We start from the raw sequence: 17799 nt of genomic DNA on the forward strand, positions 1-17799 counted from the left end.
GTAGCTCCTGATGTACATTTAGTGACTCCAATTATCTAGACTGACAGATGAACTGATAAGATTTTCTATTTAAAACATGACTGTTGCCAAGATATGATTTAAGATGATAAATATATTTATCATTACTTCATAGTCATATTGTTTCAACATGTTCATTCCCCAGGCATACTTGTCCTTGAAAATTATATCATCTAGGCTGCATCCGAATCCTTAGTATGTACTACATGCTACATAGTACCTACTACTCGACCGTTGATGTAGTATATACTGCGTAGTATACAAGCGAGTAGTAGGCATGAAATCAGACGTACTGCTCCACTATTTTTGCGTGTCCTTTGACCCGGATGTTTATAATATGTAACTTTAATCGGTTGTCAAAAAAATAAATAAAAGTAATAAGTAGCATCGCTACACATTTATATGCCGAAATTGTGGCAGTGGTTGAAAGTTCCTCTGTAGCCGTGTTTTATTTATTTCTCGAGGTCACTCTTCTACTATTTCGGGGCTTCTGTTGCATTGTGAGATAGCGTAGTGTCCATGGGGTGCTTACTTTGGCGGTAGTATGCATCCGGGAACTTTATGCTTACTACTCTGATGCGTACTGAAGATTTCGGATCTACTACGTAGCATGCATACTTGTTTTCGCCTACTATATAGCAAGCGTAGTAGGGGTATTCGGATGCAGCACTAGTGTCACCCGACACTACCCAACATTTAACCTGCTTTAAGCCTTCAAAAGTCAAAAAAGACCCATCTATCGGTTGAGATTCATTGTAAATAAAGTTATTTTCAAACTGAAGAATGGTTTGTTGGTTGATTAATCGGCTTTTGTCTGGTCTTGGGACCTTCACTAAGACATCAAATGTCTATTCAATCAGATCATCACAATTCTGTTGTAAACCATTTTTATTGTTTACTAAGGATTCTAAAACATATCGTGAATGCATTGCCTACAGCTAGTAAAACTGTCAGCTTTGTCTGCAAACCATTATGTTTTAGAATTTTTAGTGAAATTAGCTAATAGAGACGCGTCTTTCCATGTTCAGGTGGAAACCTTTGTTTATGTACAATCCGACTCACCTTCAGAGAGCTGTCAGTAACAGTGGCCTTGGTCAGACAGGCTTCGGCACAACTTTTCCATACGACACTAAGTTTGGTTGTGAACACAGAAGAACCCCCGTCCTCTCTCCATGATTGGTTAAGGATTAGACAAATCTGGTTCTTGAGTGGTGTATTTGTACTTTTATTTCTAAAAATGTGTACAATTTGCAAATATGAAGGTCACAAAACATGTCCCTATTCTAGTTCCATAGCACCACACAAACATGGTTTGACAAAACATTATTGCATTTTTCTGAGATTATAAAAAAAAAATATATTGATCTTTCAAAATAAAAACAGGAAAGCTGCAGAGCCACCATACAGGACGCATCGACTTTCCAAAATAAAAACAGGATAGCTTCAGCGCCACCGTAGAGGACGTACAGACTTCACAAATTAAAAAATAAAAGCTTCAGTGCCACTGTAGAGGATTTACCAATATTCCAAAACAAAAATAAAAGCTTCAGTGCCACCGTAGAGGATTTACCAACATTCTAAAATAAAATAAAAGCTTCAGTGCCACCGTAGAGGATGTACTCACTTTCCAAAACAAAAATAAAAGCTTCAGTGCCACCGTAGAGGATTTACCAACATTCCAAAACAAAAATAAAAGCTTCAGTGCCACCGTAGAGAATTTACCAACATTCTAACATAAAATAAAAGCTTCAGTGCCACCGTAGAGGATGTCCTCACTTTCCAAAACAAAAATAAAAGCTTCAGTGCCACCGTAGAGGACGTAACGACTTCACAACACAAAAATAAAAGCTTCAGTGTCACCGTAGAGGATTTACCAACATTCCAAAACAAAAATAAAAGCTTCAGTGCCACCGTAGAGGACGTAACGACTTCACAAAACAAAAATAAAAGCTTCAGTGCCACCGTAGAGGATGTCCTCACTTTCCAAAACAAAAATAAAAGCTTCAGTGCCACCGTAGAGGATGTACTCACTTTCCAAAACAAAAATAAAAGCTTCAGTGCCACCGTAGAGGATTTACCAACATTCCAAAACAAAAATAAAAGCTTCAGTGCCACCCTAGAGGACGTAACGACTTCACAAAACAAAAATAAAAGCTTCAGTGCCACCGTAGAGGATTTACCAACATTCTAACATAAAATAAAAGCTTCAGTGCCACCGTAGAGGATGTCCTCACTTTCCAAAACAAAAATAAAAGCTTCAGTGCCACCGTAGAGGACGTAACGACTTCACAACACAAAAATAAAAGCTTCAGTGCCACCCTAGAGGACGTAACGACTTCACAAATAAAAAATAAAAGCTTCAGTGCCACCGTAGAGGATTTACCAACATTCTAACATAAAATAAAAGCTTCAGTGCCACCGTAGAGGATGTACTCACTTTCCAAAACAAAAATAAAAGCTTCAGTGCCACCGTAGAGGACGTAACGACTTCACAACACAAAAATAAAAGCTTCAGTGCCACCGTAGAGGATTTACCAACATTCCAAAACAAAAATAAAAGCTTCAGTGCCACCCTAGAGGACGTAACGACTTCACAAATAAAAAATAAAAGCTTCAGTGCCACCGTAGAGGACGTTCTTACTTTCCAAAACAAAATAAAAGCTTCAGCGCCACCGTAGAGGACGTACTCACTTTCCAAAACAAAAATAAAAGCTTCAGTGCCACCGTAGAGGATTTACCAACATTCCCAAATAAAATAAAAGCTTCAGTGCCACCCTAGAGGACGTAACGACTTCACAAATAAAAAAATAAAAGCTTCAGTGCCACCGTAGAGGATTTACCAACATTCCAAAACAAAAATAAAAGCTTCAGCGCCAGTGTAGAGGAGGTACTCAAAATAAAAGCCTGATAAAATCTTTAGTAGCGTCTTGCACTTTCCCGCTGAACTGCTGTGATTCGATTTTTAATGTAGTACTTAACAGCCTTCCAGGTTCTTGTCTTTAACTCTTGTGGTGAGGCCTTGATGCAATCCACACAGTCTGCTTTCCCAGGAACTTTGCCCGAATCTAGGAACAGCTTTAGAGTCTTTTCCACTGCACGCACTTCTAATGGTGTCCAACTCCTCCTCTTTGAGCTTTCTAAGACAGGAGGACAGAAAAAAGATAATCAGATCCATAGACTACAGAGCCAGTGTCACTACAGCTCATTTAAAAAGCCTCACATTCTAGGAATGTCAAAGATTTCAGTGACCTGCAAGCTTCAATAATTAACCAAATGTATAATTACAAACAATGTCCTTAAAGCTGGTATCTTGATAAATGAAAATAGCACAAAAACTAAAATAATTTACACCAGCTGCTGTACTTGGTGATGTAGTACTAGACCTGATTTTTCTTCCACAAATTCACCAATACTAGATACTACTCAAAATAATAAGAACAGGGCAGCAAGTTCACAATATATACGTAGGATTTTTGTAGTTGTAGCGCAACCATCTTGTTTGGCATTAACAATCTTATTTCTTATTTTGTTTAATAAAAAACATACAGGAAGATAAATCAACCAATTTACATAATGTGTTTCAATAACACTAATAATGCCTACCTAGTGGTTGTGTTGAAAAAGGTAATGGGTAAACTGTCCAGACTGTGCCATACCTGTAACAGAGGATTCACCTCGCTGTGCTCGGTTGTATCTTTGGGTTCCTAAGAGAGAATAAACCACAAAGAAACTTGATTAAAACCTAAGTCAGCCTAAAACTCTACCATCCAGCTAAAACAATCCCACAATTTGAGGTATAACCATTAACTGTATAATATCTATGGACAGACCATCCGTAGGTTTGTGAAGAGTTTAACTGAAGCCAAATGGGAGGTTCCCATTGTCGCCACTTTGGCAGCATCACACGTCTCGTCACTCTTGGAAAATACAAAAATGGGCAAAGAGGGAGGGCTGTCAGCGGGGAGACGGAGGATTGATGCCTCGCTGTCTGTAGCTAAGAGCTAACCCGGAGCTAACAAATGTAGCCGAGCTAAAGCTAAGGCGCGAGTGGTAGCCGACTAAAAACAAAGGTTGTGCTTCTCTGCTCCCTTCTGCCTCTCCTTGCCGCCGGATATTTGTGCAACCAAAATAACAGTCAGGATGTTAATAATAATAATAATGCATCAGTTTTATATTGCGCTTTTCAAGACACCCAAAGACGCTTTACATTACTGGATGCACTATTCATTCACTCACATTCGTACTTGGTGATGGTAAGCTAGCTAGCTAGTACTAGCGTAGCCACAGCTACCCTGGGGCAGACTGACAGAAGCGAGGCAGCCATTCTGCTCCATCGGCCCGTCTGACCACCACCATCATTCATACTCATTCATGTACCAGCGATGTTTTTACTGGTAGGCAAGGAGGGGGAAGTGTCTTGCCCAAGGACACAACGACAGATTAATTTGCCGGGAGCGGGGATCGAACCGCCTATCATTCGATCATTGGCCGACCTGCTTTACCCAACTGAGCTAAAATGCCGCCCCATGTTGTTTCATTTGCAAAGATGCACCAAAAAATCTCAATATCTCGTCTTGTTTATAGTATCGAGATATATCGTATCGTTGCCCCTGTATTGCGATATATATCGTATTGACAGATTCTTGCCAATACTCACCCCTATTTAATAGATTACGTTTTTTGTAAAAGTATGTACACAAGTGGGAAGAACAGCTGATGTATGAAATACCTTCTTCAGAGTCATCCGTTATAGATGTCACAGTTTGTCTCTTTGCTTCAGAGGGTCCTGCTGAAATAATGCAGCACTGTTAATTCGTAAATGTTTACTTTTTCTACGAGATTCTAAAGTTAACAGTAGCAAGCATAGTAGAGAGAAATACCTTCAGCATCATCACAGTCTGACTCGACATGGTGTGGCCTTCTTGGTGTAGAGGATGCTGTTAAAAAAAAAAATCTGTTTTAATATTTCTCTGTGTACATGAAAACAGGGAAGATTATAGGGTGCATGGGTTTGTGGGATACCTGAGGACAGGGTGTCCTCACCACACTCAGAGGAAGGCGTCTTTCTTTTTCCTCCTGAGGATTCTTTAACAAATCAGACAGTTATTAACTCACTAAAGTTGTCTTAATGGTCTTTGAACATATTCTAGTAACAAAGTGGGTCTCCGTTCACACCTCTCCATAAAGACATTTGTTGTGCAGGACAATCACCCAGAAGAAAGACTTAAATGTTAAAATCACCTGAGGATGGACGTCTCAAACAAGAGTCCTTCTCCGTCTCCATGTCTGAGACCTCACTGTCCCCAGCTTCTAGCACTTGCTCTAAAAATCAGGTATCAGAAAGTGTGAAAAAACATTTGTTCTGAAATAAATGTAAGTATAAACTGAATATAGGTCATTACCATTAGGACTGATGTGAATTTGGTCCAGGCTCATTCCCTTGAATTCTGACAATCGTCCTTGTTCTAGCGCACACAGCACTTTGCTGACTTTAGCCAACTCCATAGTTCCTTCAGGTAGTCTATAAAACTGTCTATGGACCCGAATGTCGTGGCCAAGAAAATTAGCCATAATGTCCATCTCGTGATCCTTCAGGTTCAGGACTGTTGACAGTGTAGAGATCTGCTTCCTCAGCTTGGTTGAGGAAAGAGTTTCAGGATGTTTGGCTCCACATTCCTTTGCAATCAGTCTGATGGCATCTGATCCCCTCAAATGAGTCTCTGCTTCAGGTCTTGAGAAGAAAAAGGGATTTTCATCAGGAGTGCCACAGGCCCTCCGATATGCAACCAATGCTTCCATTGAACTGAGCATGTCTGGTGTCAGAAGGATGGGAACTTTCCTGTTCCTCTTCCCCCTTATTTCAATGCGTTGAAAATGTTGACAAAGCTTTTGCTCCAAAGGGGAAAGTCCTTCTGCCAGATCAGAGTGTACTCCTGTGGTGTCTCTGAGGGTAAAAGCACTCAGTGGCATCTTTGACACCTCACCCTCTCTCCTGCGGTTGAACAAGATGACCTCACATAGAGTCAAAGTAGCTAGCTTGGACCAGTTTCTCTTATTTGGATCCTTTTTAAGTGTTTTTTGGTACTCTTCCCTACACTTATCAAGATGCATGTGCATCATCTTCACATCTTCAGTGAAGGGGAGAAGATTGGGGGTGTTCCATTTAGCCTCTCTTAGAGTTTGTAAAGCTTGTGATGACACACACACATCCCACCTTTTCCCATACAAACTGCGGCTCTTCTGCACATTCTTCAGAAACTCCTCACCGTCAGACCCAGCCATCTGCGCGTCACACTCTAAAATATCTGCAATCTTCTTTAGACTGTGACCGAGCTTCAAAGCTAGTGAGGGAGTTTTATAGATGTTTTTGTCCTCATCGAAGCCGGCCACATCTTTTACCGCCTGGACCACATAGTTGAAGTTAGAGGGTAAATAAAAGTCCTCAATTTTTTTAAGTTTGCCAGACTTTCTTGAGTGGCGAAGTAGTCTGCCGATCTCCCGCATTTTTTGTCTAATATATTCATGTTTGGTTTTGTCATGTCCATGTTTTGCAAACAAATGTTCTCCAAGTCTCAAAATACTTTTCTCCTCTTTGATAATGACTGCGACTTCATCTTGGTGCATGGCATTCACCAGCTCCCAAACCTTTCTGCCAACTCCTTCTGGGACTGGCTGTGCAAAGGCACACAGTGATTGGATCCTGCTTTTACCTGGCTTTTTCGTTGCACACTTTTGTGCAAGCTTGCACCTCGACATGTGCCTCCATAATGACTTTCTTTTAAGGAGAGCTTCACAGTTTATACAGTGCATGTAGTCACCTGCTTTCACTTCATCCCCAGATTGCTGGCTTGGGATCAGTGTTCCACAACCAGTTTTTAGGACCTCATTATTATGTGCCCTATTTCCTTTGTTTCTAATTAGGTCCAAATGCAATTTTCGTTCTTTTGTTTTCAGTGGAAAACTTGTTGCTTGTGCCACAGCTGGTTCATTGCTGTGTTTGCGAATCAAGTGCCGTGCCATTTTATGGCAGTGCAGAGGACAGTACAGACAATAGTGTTTTTTGTTGTAAACCCGAGCTCCATCTCTCTTTTTCTGGAGCCTCAAAACTGACACATTTCCTGAGTTTGTATCACTTGAGTGCCCACTCTCTACTCTCTCACCCTGAGAAGGCAACTTGCTGGACACAGTCTTCCTATTGTAAGTCTTTATGAACTTCTTTCGTCTTTTCAGTTTCACTGGTGACGCCTTGCTTTCAGGATCACATGATACATCTGAACTGCTCTCATTTACTGAGTCCTTTGAAGGAAAGTAGTCATCCCCACTGCCCTCATTTGTTGAGTCTGTTGATGGACAATATTCATCTCCACTGCTCTCCATGCAGCTCTTAGAGGCTTCTGACTTAGCAGGTGTCTTGGAGAGTAATTCCAAAGATTCGTAGGTGAGCTGAAAACATAAATATAACATCTGCTAAATATTTGTCATAAATAATAACCAGGCATGAATCTCTAACACTGTGAGCCCATTGTCAAAACTGATAGTGAAACTTTGAGTGTCATGGTGTTAAGCGTTACTGTCTAGAGTGTTAACAGCAATAAGATTAAATAGAGGATGAGAGAAGAAAAATAATGCATACAAACTTACAAATACGCTGTCAGTTCTTTCCAGTGGTGGAACTTCTGGGTCAACACTGACAGAGCTTGAACTTTCAGTTGGAATTTTCTCACTACTGGAGCTTGTTTCCTTTGTTGGAAAAATGACAATATAAATATCCATAATACAAATATGAAACATAACCAGTAACTTCCAGGGCATTTGTTCAATGAGGACACAATACAGCTCCTCAAGTACTGCTGGGACCAAATGATTTTTCTGAACTCATTTGACATAGACCTGCACATTATGAAAAACTGCAAAAAAAGCAGATCAGGTGGTTGGGATTTTGTAATAGTTTCAGAAGCATAAGGTTTTGCTGCTAGTTCCAAAGTAATGTGACAGGCTGCAGTCAGACAGACTGAGTTTAATGACTGAGGGGCTAGCTGTACTGACCACATGACATACACAAAGCAGAAATCTGATTATCATTTTATAATAGGCCTGGGCAATAATTCCACAACAATATATATTGATCAATAGACATGTAGTTAAATAGAAAACAAATGGGTCGATATAAAGTTCGATAGAAAAACAGTTTCCCTAACTTTTTCATTCTAGGCTATGATGTAGTTTAATACTACAGTCATTGCTTCCTCCCAACCAATAACAAACGCAAACCCAGGCACGCTCCGTCAGCAAGCCCCGCCCCTCTCAAACCCGAATGGAGAGCACATGCATTACAAAAGATTGTCGCTGCGAGGACAGGCGGAGGAAACTGTCCGGAAAAAAAGGTTTCAGTAGTTCACCAGCATGGCCATGTTTTGGTTTTTACAGCTCTGACAAAAAGCATCAACAGTTGTTTGCAAAATGTGCAGAGGATCTGAAAAAATTGCCTGGTGACCCAGTAATACATCGATCTTCAAAATGTTTGAAAACACCTGCAGCTGGAGAAAATCAAATTCACATTGAAAGGCCAGGAACATAAGTTTATTCAAGTTTGGCATCCCCTTCTTGATTTTATAGAAACTTTATTTACCCCGTTTTCTTTTTTTTCTCTTTTTCCCTGTTGTTGTTCTTTCTCTTATATATATATATATATATGTATATATATATACACAATTTTGACAAGCGTTTTTATTTTTTTAAATCGATATGATTTTTTTTCCCTATCTCGTCCAATCCTACCTTTATAAAATCAATAAAGCTGGACAAGTGTGACAGCACATATAAGAAAAGGTGTTCGAGGCTCTTTTACACTACTGAGGCTTAAGTGTCTATATTCTTGTTGTCAGTACAGCTTCACATTCACTGTGGTATGATATTCTCAAATTTCCCATAGGGTATTCTCGTTGCTGCTGGTTAATAACAAGAGCTTCTGAATACTTACCAAACTGTTGCAAGGTGCCAGGACCTCAGGAGGAGATTCTGATGAGGACTTCTCTTCATGAGATCTTCCCGAAGGCTAAAAAGGCAGAACATACACGAGTGGCTATTTCTATTGTTTCTGATTTTGTTGTGTTCCACAGAATTAGCAGAATGCTGACTAACTGTCGGTGTAGAAAGTTTTGGTGCCATTTGAATGAACTAGGGCTTAACATTACCTCTAAGAGTGACCGTGGTTGAGAGTCACTGTCACAGAAAAACCACTGACTTTGTTAGTCTCTCATTTGATTAATCTTACAACTCTGCAATCTACATCAAGGAAACCCTGATAGACTGTATTGACTCGTTTCTTGAACACGTGGTGTACGGTAGCACACTACTTGAGTATTTTGTGTGTGGATTGAACCTCTCTGAGCATACCCAGCTGTTGGAGTCTGGGATTAATTCAGATGACATCTCCTGTGATGACGTATTCTCCTTTTCTTGGAGTGGCAGTCCTGAGGACTAAAACATAAACACCTGTATTACTAAAAAACCAAAACAACAACAACAACAACGTACTGTGTAAGAGGCCCATTGAAAGAAGTTTATCTTTGTATAAAATTAATTCTACAAATGGTTGTATGAGCAATTAACTAGGGGTGACCCCGAATAGTCGTCGATTCGACTCAGATGACTGTGATTCGACGGCCAACCTCATTGTGTAATCGTTGCAAAATGGAGGTTAGGAAACAAAGATCATACCATTCTGGCAACTGCAGGGTGCTGAACATCTTGTTCTTTATTTATTTGTTGTTCAAATAAATGGTGATAAAGCGTATTAGCAGCCTATAAATAATTCTGTTCAATATTGAAAATGATGTGTGTACATAATCAGTATATTCTTATATCCATGAAAAAAAAATCACCTAGGCCTACTACAGTTGCAAGATCCAATTAATTTGAGGCGAGCGTGCTACAGGACCAACAGAGCCGCATTTTGGCAGTGATTTCAACTTTACAGCAACTTATTCGCTCATAATGTTACTAAAAAAGGCTTCAAAAGTGTAGGAGCAAAAGATAAGATAAACATTTATTGTCCCACAATGTGAAAAAGGTAAAGGATGACCCAAGAGGAGAGGAGAGGAGAGGAGATTTTCCAAGGCTGCCTTAATTGTAAACAAAGCGAGGAGCACACTTCTTCCGCCCAACCTGAACAAGTTGGTTTTCCTAGAACAACTTCCAACGAGTCAGACAACAATAGGTGCAGTAAAACACGGCCCTTTCTATATGACAGAATTTTATTTTGGGACATTATAAACTTTACTTGGAGACTGTGTGGCAGGATGAATTAGGTGTTTGTGTTACCAGCCAATCAGCTGATAGTAGCGACATATTAATCTACTGCCTTGTGCTGTTAGTGCTTGGTACTACTATATGTCCACAATGTATAGCTTCAACCCTGCCGTTATTTTTGAGTGTTTCAATGAAAAAAAAAATCGGAGAAAAAAAGGTTTGAAACCCGACAACAGCAGTCAGCGTGAGCTGCTGCTGGGCATGAGCTGCTGCTGAACTCGGCAGAGCAGAACAGGAGAGAGAGAAACGGCAGGACAGATAGCGATTTTTATAATAAAAAACAAAATGCCCAGAGGAATTTACAGTGCAGATGAGTTGCGTGCACTGATGTTTGCCGATCATGATTCAGAAGGGGACGATCTGCCCTCTGATGATGATCACTCTGCAGCTGGAGGTGCACATACTGTCACAACTCACACTGATCAGAGTTTTCCGTTTTACTGAATTTACCTGCTCATATACAAATGAGATTAGCTAATTTACTCCTATCAGATTCCTGTTCATTTACTCTGAGAGGATGAAAAAATGAATTGAAAAATATCTACTCTGTAAATATGTTCAGAATTCTGTTTTACTGAAGTTTACCTAGTAAAATTTACTAGCAAATGTACTCCTGTCAAACCCCTGTTCTTATATGTTGAGCATGTGATTACAACATTTTTTTTTTTCTGTGTATAAATATGTTTAAATAAGTTTTACAGAAATATGGCCACCACCTGATGATGTCACAATATGCAAATAAGATGAGTAAATTTACTACCATCACAAACTCTAGGTCATTATGAATATTTTTATCATTTACACTAGTCCAAACGGAATATTTTCCTAAATAAACTCTGGCACCTAGAGGGTTAACTACATATGACTACAGATGTGAATATCAAAGCTCTATCATCTTTACCTGAATGTGGTGTTTCTCATTCTCCGTGTGCTTGGATAAGCACTTTTCATGATGGTCCTTCAGAAGCTGGAAGCGTGCAGAAAACCTGGCCAGAGATTTTCGTCTGAAGAACAGTCAGAAAAACATAACTGTCAGGGGAGAGCAGGTACTTGCACATTGTAACTAAGGTTATGTCTGATATAGCTGACAGGTGACTGCTTTATTTGCATCATTTATTGCATACAGTGCAGACTTCTGATATTAGCGACACATTGCTGGACTCAGAATATAAACAAACATGTAAGCCTGCAACAGGCCCTTGAAGGCCAAGTTCATTTTATGTATAGCGCCAGGACAGACAAGTCATTTAAGGTTACTTTTCCAATATAACAGAATTATACCTTGATATTTTGGTAAATAGCCTCATATCATTTACCGTATTTACACGAGGCAGTCGTGTCAACTATTGTCCTCTGCGGATCAGGTTCTCCTGCGCATGCGCACACAAACGGGTTAGCTCACTCACCTGCGTGAAGCTGGCACCCCACCCCATGAATAACTCTGTGAAAACAGTCTCTGAAGTTTGTGCTGTGCTGAATAGTGTTTAAAAAAAATAAAAAATAAAAAATAAAAAAAATAAAAAATAAAAAGATTGGGCTGACTATTTTCAGTGAGTTTTGCGTGGGGTGCCAGCTTCACGCAGGTAGCACACTCCCGTCAGCGGGCAGAGAGTGTGCGTGGGAGGACGCGTGTCCGCTGAAAGTCAAAGTCAGCATTTACGCAGAGTGAAAGAGTTCCGCAGCTCCACGTGACACAGCGCGACTCAGATAAGCTCCGCTCGCACTGCCAACGCACCCCCTAAACCCCACCGTTAAACAGCCTCGTCATGCAGATTAATAAAATAATTTTTGGTCACACAACAGTTCTAACAGTAATGGAAGAATTAAAACGAAATTAAAATATTTTATTGTTCCTCTCTTTCCGCACTCATTCTAAAATCGGTTTGTGTTTAAACACAGCCAATTACAGTGAAACCTGTGAAATATCAGCAAACTGGTCCGATTTTTGGAAAAAGAAAAAACAAACATTTTCTAATGAGAAGTTTGCTCGTAGCATTAGCGACCGACCATGCTAGTTAATATAAAAACTAGTGAGCTTTTAGCTGCAAACAGGCTAGCTACAACGTGAGTCTAACAGCCTTTTCTAAGTGTCTAAAACTGTAAACTTACTTAGTTTTTCTGTAGGTTTTCGTTCCGTTATTGCCGAGCTTCTGTTGCTGTCTTTTCCATCCATCTCTTTTGCTTCCTCTTCTTCACGTTCTCCTCATCGACTGAGAGCAGCACCTGCCTTGACCCTGCTCATACTGACGGGAGACCCCGTTAGTCAGAGCGAGTGGGGGATGGGCATAGGTGAAGTGGGGACCGTAAATGTCAGGAAAAGGTGTGTCCATTCACCACTGTGTTTCAGTGGAATGAAATAGGGGAGAGTGTGGGATAAAAAGTTCCATTTTTTCATAAAGTGCAAGAGCACGACTAGAGTAATGCCTCCAACTACAATATAAACTGTTTAAGAAATAAAGCTTTAGCAAAAAAAAAAAAAAAAGTGGTTTTGTGGCACATCTTGTCCCCATGTGTGGGGTAAGTTGTGCCATTAGTCTTCATCTGTTATAACTGTATTTGCTTCTAATTCCCATTTTTCCTTTACATTTAAACTATTGACAGTAGATTCATGTTAGACTAATAAAGGTCAGTTTAGGCTACTAACAGGCTAATAATGCGTGGTACAGGTCCAGAAACACTTTGCCTTGACCCACCTTTATGTAACTTGACACACATGATCGGAACAAACCCTTAAAGAGAGCTAGTGTGTTTGGTGACTCGCAGAGTTATTAATAAAAACAGGTGTTTAAGGCCTGAGCTACATGCCCAGGGTTATGGTTTACGCCAGGGGTCAACAACCTTTTTGAAACCAAGAGCTACTTCTTGGGTACTGATTAATGCGAAGGGCTACCAGTTTGATACACACTTAAATACATTTTCAAAAAATGCTTTTTAAAGAGAAAATGAAATAATTCAATTTCACAGTGTTCTTTTATTTGAAAAACACATATAAAGTAAAAAAAAAATTCCACAGTACCCGTGCAAATGGTAAATGGTGGTAGTAGTAGAATAAATAAAAGAAATAACATAAAATTAAACAAAAAAGGCATACATTGCATAAATTATCCATCAATCTATGCAATGTATGCTTGAAATAAAAATAATCAACAAAAGGAAAATTAAAACATAGCCTATACAACAACGGCTATAACCATAACAGAAACACTTCCCTACACATGGTTGGATTTGATTTTCTCCAGATTTCCTCACTGACATTGTCCGGGCGGACCATCCTTCAACTGAGCATCGTTTCCGGCCGGACAAAAATAACGATTACACCTCTTCTTATGCGGTGTAATCGTTATTATTATTACAACAATATTATTATTACAATAATATATTTATTACAATAATATAATTACACCGCATAAGAAGAGGAAGAAGAGTCTTCTTCCTCTTCTTATGCGGTGTAATCGTTATTATTGTCCGGCTGGAAACGACGCTCAGTGAAGGATGGTCCGCCCGGACAATGTCGGGCAGAATCAGGAGAAAATCGGGAGAATGGTGGCCCCGGGAGATTCAGTGATACCCTCACTGGTAAGTGCTGCTATTTGAGCTATTTTTAGAACAGGCCAGCGGGCGACTCATCTGGTCCTTACGGGCGACCTGGTGCCCGCGGGCACCGCGTTGGTGACCCCTGGTTTAGGCCAATGGAGGCCAAAACTTGACCCAGCAACTTCAAAATGGGGACACTGGTTCAGGATCAGGTCCTGCTCGTGCTCATCATTCACATCAGGCCACTTCTAAGTGTGCTAGCTTCAGTTTATTCACATCAGGCCACTTCTAAGTGTACTAGCTTCAGTTTATTCACATCAGGCCACTTCTAAGTGTACTAGCTTCAGTTTATTCACATCAGGCCACTGCTAAGTGTACTAGCTTCAGTTTATTCACATCAGGCCACTGCTAAGTGTACTAGCTTCAGTTTATTCACATCAGGCCACTGCTAGTGTACTAGCTTCAGTTTATTCACATCAGGCCACTGCTAAGTGTACTAGCTTCAGTTTATTCACATCAGGCCACTGCTAAGTGTACTAGCTTCAGTTTATTCACATCAGGCCACTAAGTGTACTAGTTTCAGTATTCACATCAGGCCACTGCTAAGTGTACTAGCTTCAGTTTATTCACATCAGGCCACTGCTATGTGTACTAGCTTCAGTTTATTCACATCAGGCCACTGCTAAGTGTACTAGCTTCAGTTTATTCACATCAGGCCACTGCTAAGTGTACTAGCTTCAGTTTATTCACATCAGGCCACTGCTAAGTGTACTAGTTTCAGTTTATTCACATCAGGCCACTGCTAAGTGTACTAGCTTCAGTTTATTCACATCAGGCCACTGCTATGTGTACTAGCTTCAGTTTATTCACATCAGGCCACTGCTAAGTGTACTAGTTTCAGTTTATTCACATCAGGCCACTTCTAAGTGTACTAGTTTCAGTATATTCACATCAGGCCACTGCTAAGTGTACTAGCTTCAGTTTATTCACATCAGGCCACTGCTATGTGTACTAGCTTCAGTTTATTCACATCAGGCCACTGCTAAGTGTACTAGCTTCAGTTTATTCACATCAGGCCACTTCTAAGTGTACTAGTTTCAGTATTCACATCAGGCCACTGCTAAGTGTACTAGCTTCAGTTTATTCACATCAGGCCACTTCTAAGTGTACTAGTTTCAGTTATTCACATCAGGCCACTGCTAAGTGTACTAGCTTCAGTTTATTCACATCAGGCCACTGCTAAGTGTACTAGCTTCAGTTTATTCACATCAGGCCACTGCTAAGTGTACTAGCTTCAGTTTATTCACATCAGGCCACTGCTAAGTGTACTAGCTTCAGTTTATTCACATCAGGCCACTGCTAAGTGTACTAGCTTCAGTTTATTCACATCAGGCCACTGCTAAGTGTACTAGCTTCAGTTTATTCACATCAGGCCACTGCTAAGTGTACTAGCTTCAGTTTATTCACATCAGGCCACTTCTAAGTGTACTAGCTTCAGTTTATTCACATCAGGCCACTGCTAAGTGTACTAGCTTCAGTTTATTCACATCAGGCCACTTCTAAGTGTACTAGTTCAGTTTATTCACATCAGGCACTGCTAAGTGTACTAGCTTCAGTTTATTCACATCAGGCCACTGCTAAGTGTACTAGCTTCAGTTTATTCACATCAGGCCAACGTCTAAGTGTACTAGCTTCAGTTTATTCACATCAGGCCACTGCTAATGTGTACTAGCTTCAGTGTATTCACATCAAGGCCACTGCTAAGTGTACTAGCTTCAGTTTATTCACATCAGGCCACTGCTATGTGTACTAGCTTCAGTTTATTCACATCAGGCCACTTCTAAGTGTACTAGTTTCAGTATATTCACATCAGGCCAGCTGCTAAGTGTACCTAGCTTCAGTTTATTCACATCAGGCCACTGCATGTGTACTAGCTTCAGTTTATTCACATCAGGCCACTGCTAAGTGTACTAGCTTCAGTTTATTCACATCAGGCCACTTCTAAGTGTACTAGTTTCAGTATATTCACATCAGGCCACTGCTAAGTGTACTAGCTTCAGTTTATTCACATCAGGCCACTTCTAAGTGTACTAGCTTCAGTTTATTCACATCAGGCCACTGCTAAGTGTACTAGCTTCAGTTTATTCACATCAGGCCACTGCTAAGTGTACTAGCTTCAGTTTATTCACATCAGGCCACTGCTAAGTGTACTAGCTTTATTTTGTTCATTGTTTTTAAAGCCCTGAATGGTCTTGCACCATCTTATCTGTCTGAGCTTCTAAAATTCCACCAGCCCAGCAGAGCTTTACGTTCTGCTGGGCTGGGGGGGGGGTTTTAGAAGAGCTGTTCAAAACCAAACTCAAGACCCATTTATTTAAACAGGCTTTTGATTTTTGGCACTTTGATATTTTGTCTTAAGCGGTTTTATATTCTTGTAATAATTTTGTTACTATATGGTTTTGGCGTGTTTTTGACTTCGTCCCTTTCTGATGATTCTTGCTCTGTATTGTTTGTATTATCTGTTTTGTGAGTTTTGTGACTTTGGTCAACCTGAACGTTGTTGAAAGGTGATATAGAAATAAACTTTGATTCGATTTGATTTGAGCAGGCCTGCTAATAATATCAGTACATTCATGTCAGGCCACTGCTTGGTGTACTAATATCAGTTTATTCACATATTTAACAGTCAATGGGAATGACATACTTGGTGGAACATGGCAGGAGCAGGTAGACCTACGAAAATAAAAACTTCAAGTCTGGGATCACTTTAAGCTAAACAATGCAAGTTATGACGCGAGTCATGTGTCCGGGTAAGTTGTAAAAAGCTACGTTAATTTTTAAGTGATGAATCGTAAAGTCTCGGCAAGAGAAGTCTGTAAGAGTTTGGTGCATTTCTACTCGCCATCCAGCTTGTCATGCATGGCAAGAGGAACAGTGAGCAACAGTTAACTACATTGATTGACAGTGCAGATGACAGATGTTGTTGCTGTTATTTTAGCAGTTGCACCTGCAAGCTAAGCTATGATGACGTTGTGATGTATTTGGTCTGGTTATGCATGACGGTGGCTTTTGTTGCCCCCCCGCCAGGCTAAACGTCAGTTATTTAACATGACGACACGCATATCAAATAAGGCGGACTTGTCATTTAGTCTAGCCGCAAAATAGGCCAGTGTGCTGGGTTTCCCTTTCTCTGTAATGGAATTGCGGGAGCACCTCCTTCTGAGTCGGAGCAAAGAACGTGCTAGCAGCCCCCGGAGTTCTCAGGCTTAGCAAGTTTTCTGGGGGAAACCCTGGTTAATGATGTCCTAATAAACTTAATTAAACGTACCACATGATAATGATAATACAATAAGTAATAATTATTTGATATTTCTACAGCTGTAGGACATTTGACATGACAGCATGTTGTTTGCATGCTATTGAGCTGTTTGACATAATGTTCTGTTGTTAAATAAAGGAAGGAGAGAAAAACCTTCTCCCTGGCACTGTTTAAAATTTTTCCCGCTAGTCCGATTCATCGATTCATCGAAAAACTTAGACAGATTAATCGATTTTTAAAATAATCGTTAGTTGCAGCCCTAATTCGGACATTCACTTTTAAATAAACCTTTGAATTATTTTCACAATATTCAATCAAGTGCTGTATTGCCATAGTGCTGTATTGCCATACAGCACTTGGTAGATGTTTAATTAATTGTTCTACATAAAAAGATAGAAAATGGTGCAATAAGAAATTCATTAGTAAAACTATCTTATTTTGACATTTTCTTCATAGTGACATCACATCCTCCATAGTCACTTCCTGTTTAGCAGACTGTGAAGGAATAGCAGACACATGTATGCTATTGTCTGAATGAACTCATTAGCATCCACATCAATGCACTGAAGAGGCAATTCCGTAAATTTAAATATCAGGATTATTTTGTTGAAAAAAGG

At 40.1% G+C, this 17799-nt stretch overlaps 1 protein-coding gene across 3 annotated transcripts; it reads right to left on the reverse strand.

Moving 5' to 3' along the window:
- Positions 1 to 1225: 1225 nt before the first annotated feature.
- Positions 1226 to 12564, reverse strand: LOC114460324 (uncharacterized). Of its 3 annotated transcripts, XM_028442254.1 has the most exons (12): positions 11646 to 11799; positions 11231 to 11333; positions 9415 to 9498; positions 8999 to 9073; positions 7660 to 7758; positions 5421 to 7461; positions 5260 to 5340; positions 5041 to 5103; positions 4899 to 4955; positions 4748 to 4807; positions 3675 to 3722; positions 1226 to 3155 (listed from the first exon to the last, which is right to left on the reverse strand). In XM_028442254.1, exons 3-12 carry the CDS (start codon positions 9448 to 9450, stop codon positions 2935 to 2937), a joined length of 2781 nt encoding a protein of 926 aa, XP_028298055.1. In that variant the 5' UTR covers positions 9451 to 9498; positions 11231 to 11333; positions 11646 to 11799; the 3' UTR covers positions 1226 to 2934. The 3 variants fall into 3 exon arrangements, with proteins under 3 accessions (XP_028298055.1, XP_028298056.1, XP_028298057.1); XM_028442255.1 differs by lacking the exons at positions 11231 to 11333; positions 11646 to 11799 and adding an exon at positions 12439 to 12564; XM_028442256.1 differs by having other exon boundaries at positions 4748 to 4804; positions 11231 to 11800.
- Positions 12565 to 17799: the final 5235 nt, after the last annotated feature.

The sequence above is a fragment of the Gouania willdenowi genome, unplaced genomic scaffold, assembly GCF_900634775.1.
Source record: "Gouania willdenowi unplaced genomic scaffold, fGouWil2.1 scaffold_424_arrow_ctg1, whole genome shotgun sequence".
Lineage (NCBI taxonomy): Eukaryota > Metazoa > Chordata > Actinopteri > Blenniiformes > Gobiesocidae > Gouania > Gouania willdenowi.

What these genes read in the sequence shown, in the direction of transcription:
- LOC114460324 (XM_028442255.1), bottom strand. Translation starts at nt 9,450, where the DNA reads ATGTCATCTGAATTAATCCCAGACTCCAACAGCTGG. An exon ending in TGGCACCTTGCAACAGTTTG is followed by an intron (nt 7,759 to 8,998) that starts GTAAGTATTCAG and finishes TTTCCAACAAAG; the next exon opens with GAAACAAGCTCCAGTAGTGA. An exon ending in AATTCACATCAGTCCTAATG is followed by an intron (nt 5,341 to 5,420) that starts GTAATGACCTAT and finishes CCTGATTTTTAG; the next exon opens with AGCAAGTGCTAGAAGCTGGG.